This window comes from Colossoma macropomum, unplaced genomic scaffold, assembly GCF_904425465.1.
Source record: "Colossoma macropomum unplaced genomic scaffold, Colossoma_macropomum, whole genome shotgun sequence".
Classification (NCBI taxonomy): Eukaryota; Metazoa; Chordata; class Actinopteri; order Characiformes; family Serrasalmidae; genus Colossoma; species Colossoma macropomum.
In genome coordinates, this window is record NW_023494790.1 from 23,238,450 (window position 1) to 23,243,057 (window position 4,608).

Here is a 4,608-nt window from a genome sequence, read left to right on the forward strand (position 1 = left end):
GAACTTGACTGCTCTGCACAGAGCTCTGACCCATCAAAGACCTTTGGGAAGAATTGGAATGCTGACTGTGAGCCAGGCCTTCTCACCCAACATCAATGCTCAATCCCACTAATGCTCTTTTTAGCTCAGTGGAAGTGAATCCTTCTAGCTACATAGCAAAATGTGGTGGAAAGATTTCTCAGAAGAGTAGAGGGTATTACAGCAGCAAAGGAGTATAAAGTCTGTATTAATTCTCATGGTTCTGAAATGAGATGTTCAACAGGCACATATGGATGTGATGTTCAGGTGTCCACATATACACCAAGTGTATAATGACATAGAGTCCATATAAAAATACTACTTTCCGGTATTTATCACATACTAGTGTTTTAAATATTTCATAGAAAATACTCAAGACCAAGACTTTGTAGTGGTAGAGTCTGAGTCAAGACTGAGACAATACGTGGCGAAACCGAGTTAAGACCAGATTAAGATTTTTTTCAGAATATACAAACAAAAAGTAGATAAAAAAGGGGGAAAAACTGAAATTCATTTGTAGTTCATTGTACTTTCATTATCATTCCTTATTCGTGATATATATTAATAAATAATATTATATTTTATAGTACATTTTGTAAAATATAACATTAAATAATGTCTGGCATTAAAAATATGAATCAATATTATATTAAAATCTTAATCCAACTTTGCACTGTAACTTTTGGAAGCAAATGGTGAGGTTATACTCTGTCTCTTCTTCTCTAAGACTTATTCAGAATCAGCACCTAGACCAAAAAACATTTTTTATTATTACATGAAAACATACTAAAAACATTCTGATCTGCCATCAAATCCAATGAACCAATGAACATCAACAAATAATAAAAAATAATACCCAGTTTAGTCATCATGGAAAAGAATCAATTAGATCCTCAACCCTCACTGAACAGATTTTATTTAAACATGTAGAGATAAGACTGTTATTTAATAATGATTGAAAAACAAGTTCAAGTTCCAGTCACCTCAGACAGAGGCACTGCGCCTAGTTCGAGAACAATTTCCGATTCCACCTTATCTCAAGACTGAGGCTGGACTTGAGTACTACAACAATAACATCTACTATAAACATGGATATCATGGTGGAATTATGAAAACATTGTAATAACATTCCGATCTGCATTTTTTCCACGGGTTCCTCTACTATCATCTTTTATTATTATGGTTATTGAGAGTTGGTAGATGGACACTCTTCATTCAAATCTTGTCTTCAGTGGTCTGAGCCAATATTCAGTATTATTAAATGTCATGGAACTTGAATATTTTAGCTGTAATGACGCTGTTGTGATGTGCAGAGGAACAGACAGACATACAAATGGCAGTTCTTGCAGTAAGAGTGGCCACATTGCCATCACTCTGAGTGGCTCGGAAGGAGGAATGTATAAAGTATTTGCAACAATATTTACAGATGAAATACTTTAGTTCCCATTAAAGAAGTAATACTGGCCACTTTCATTCCTAGCAAATGACTTGGATTCCACTTTCTGGGAATGGTTATAAAAGCAATTTTATTGCAGTATTGAAATTCAGTGTTTTATTGTAATACTTCTAGGAAGAAGTGTCACGATATTTTTAGGAAAGACCAAGCCTGGTTTGATGCAAATAAGCATTATATTATAGTGCCATGCAAATAAATTGTGAGGTGTGTAATATGCAAATAGAAACACCTGCTGCCTTACATAATATTAAAATGTGAATGGAAATTTGTTCACTGTAAATCTCTGAAATGTTCAGACTGGGACAGGTTTTCCTCCACTGTAATAATCAAATCTGTGACCAAATCTTCTCACTATTACTATGTTATTAAAGTCTTGGACAGAGAGTGATGCCTTAATTTTTGAGTGGCTAAACTTTGAAACAGCACAATGAATTACTCTATAGAACAATGCTCTATGATAGCAACAATACAGTAATAATTGCTATCTGTGTTTCACTTTTTGTGAAGAAATGGGCTTTCCCATAGTCAAAAGAAGAGCATTAGGTAAGTTGCTTTGCTAGAAGTGCTCAGATAGATTATGACAGAGGTCTTACCACTTCATGCATCCAGCTTGACTTGGGAATCCATCCAAGACTATTTATTTCATTTTCACTTCGCCATTAAGTGGTGCTTCATTGGCTACTACTCTTACAGTGTGTTAATTACAATAATAAGAAGACAGAGATCTGATAACAGCTTTTACTTACAGTGCAAAATAATCAATCAGGGAGTCAGTAATCAATGAGGCATCATTAAGAGCTTGGAGTCTGGTGCTCAGAGCAAGGGGAAAAAAGTCTGCCGACTTTAAATACAGCAGCAAAGTCAGCTCATGTAATACAGCAAATAAGATTTCATAAACGATAAAAAACTGGGAAGATATTACACATATTTAATGTGAACTGCTGGATTGCGACTTGATGTTACATGGCTATGCAGCTGTTTTACATGAGATTGGTGTGATGTCGTGGGATATAGTTATAAAGGAAGTTATTAGAGCTCTGAGGTGAGAGGAGGCGCAGAGTTTAGCTTTGAGCTGAAGAGAATGCACAAGGTGACATCCTGTGAGAACACACACAAAACATGAAGGAGTGAAAAAAGAGAGCCTCAGTTCTTTGTTTATGAGAGAGAGTAGCTGTGGTATTTCCATCAGCAAGTGTGTGTGTCTGTGTACAGCAAGGGGGAAATCTGTTTTCTACGCAGAATGCTCAAGCAAAAGAAAAAAAAAAACAGGACGAGTATCAAACTGTGCATGGATGCATGTGATAACGAAACTGAAGAATGCATTTTGTCAAGAAGTTAAAGCACACAGCAAGATCTGTTTTGTAAAAATAGTACTCTTTAATATAAATTATTGAAATATTTTATAAATATAAATATGTGCAAAGTTCCTTGCTGCATTTTTTTATTGTAATGCCTTTGTTTTTTCCGATTTTCAAGCTTGCACTGTGGGTCATTAGACTAGACCTTAAGATGCCACATCTTTATAAAAGACAGAGTACAAAACATGTTGTCCTCTTGTGGTGACACATGTAAACATCGTCTCTTGGACAAAATACAAAAAAGCAAAGAACTACAAGTGGAACCATAAGCCCTTCCATTGACTCACAATACATTCATTTAATTGTAGAGAGCATGTCCTGCTGAAAGAAACACTACGTCATTGTTATTGAATGAGGGTTACGAGGCATGACTGATTACTCCTTAGCACATACAGTCTGAACGAACGCCCCTGCTTTTAGAGGAACACAATCCTCCATGTCAAACTCCAGGACCAGTAAATAAGGGTCTTGCATACTGTGCTTGGCTTTTCTTCACAGTACATGAAACGGTCAGCTCTTGGAAGTTTGTATTGTATTGTGATTTCTTCACTAGCGTGTTGTTCTATATTCATCGGCCATTTCCCAGCAAAACTGAAACTGTTTACCTTGGTTCCTGTCGAGAACAAAGTTACAACAGTCGGCCGAGTTTTCCTTCAGAGAGAAGTGTAAGATCAGAGGTTGAAACCGCCTGTAGAAACAGGCCTCTCCTGTCTGCTTTGATCCTTCCGTCTCAACGAGTTTTTGAAACATCAGTCTTGTGTTGTGACCCCGCATAGTGGCCAGTGTTGACACAGCGGTGCCAGTAGTGAGTAGCCGCCCCGTTCGCTTCCCTGCGCCTACTCATGAGGCAGTTATGCTTGGCAAGCCCCAGTGGAAATGTATATGTCACTGCAAACACCCGGCTCTGGGCGCTCCCTCGAACACGGACAGCCAGAACTCTCCTTTCAGCAGTGTCAAAATGTCAACAGGGGATGAGGAGGTGTGAGAGAGCTTTTCCTATGGCAAAAGGCTGGACGTCAGCCACAGCAGCACACTTAACCCTTGTACTAACTTTATGTTACTTGTGTGAATCTTCAACAGGGTCTATGTTTTCAGAACAGATCCAAGAATAAAAAGCTGGGGGCTAAAAACGACGACCGAGCGATCTGCTGTCACTCGTGTCCACAACTGCTCTGCTGTCAGTTCAACAGTTTGTACATACTTTGTGCTGTCCATCACATACAGCAACCCACTGCCCAAAGTTCACACTACAGAGGTCAAAGGCACGGTAGACCATGGCTGGTCTGCAATACTGATAGATGCCAAGAGCTTTTCGGAGCAAATCATTCACACCCTTATTAAACTCTGGTGCTTGTGGCACTGCTCCACTCTCCCATCTTTTTATGGGCTTTTGCTGGTCAATTCTGCCACTGCCCATACAGTTCTGCACATCTAAAGACACACCTGGTTGAGCATCTCTGCTCCAGAACCATATGGTGGCAGTTTAGATGGGTGCATCATACTCCTCAAGGAACTCTTGAAGCGTCTGAGGCAGCTGGTCCCGCTTAGTGGACACATCTATGTGGCCGTTAAGGGTCTTACGGCAGAGGTGCTGCAGGCTGGACATGCTGGAGGCCAGCGGCCGGAGCAGTTCCAGTGGAATCTTCTCTCCTCCGGAGTAGATGAAGTACGTACTCCCATCTGCCCCGCTACTGCCATCGACACTGTCCACTCCAGCCTGCACCACAGACGTGGTGGCTCCTGCTCCTCTGGCCGAGGGCATGTAATGATGTATAA

General features: G+C 39.7%; 1 protein-coding gene across 1 annotated transcript in view; it reads right to left on the reverse strand.

Moving 5' to 3' along the window:
* Positions 1 to 765: 765 nt before the first annotated feature.
* socs3b (suppressor of cytokine signaling 3b) overlaps positions 766 to 4,608 on the reverse strand; it is a 5,404-nt gene continuing 1,561 nt past the window's right edge. Inside the window, exon 2 of the mRNA XM_036572612.1 lies at positions 766 to 4,608. This exon is cut by the window's right edge and continues 556 nt beyond it. Coding sequence (XP_036428505.1) covers positions 4,316 to 4,608 — 293 coding nt within the window. The 3' untranslated portion in view covers positions 766 to 4,315.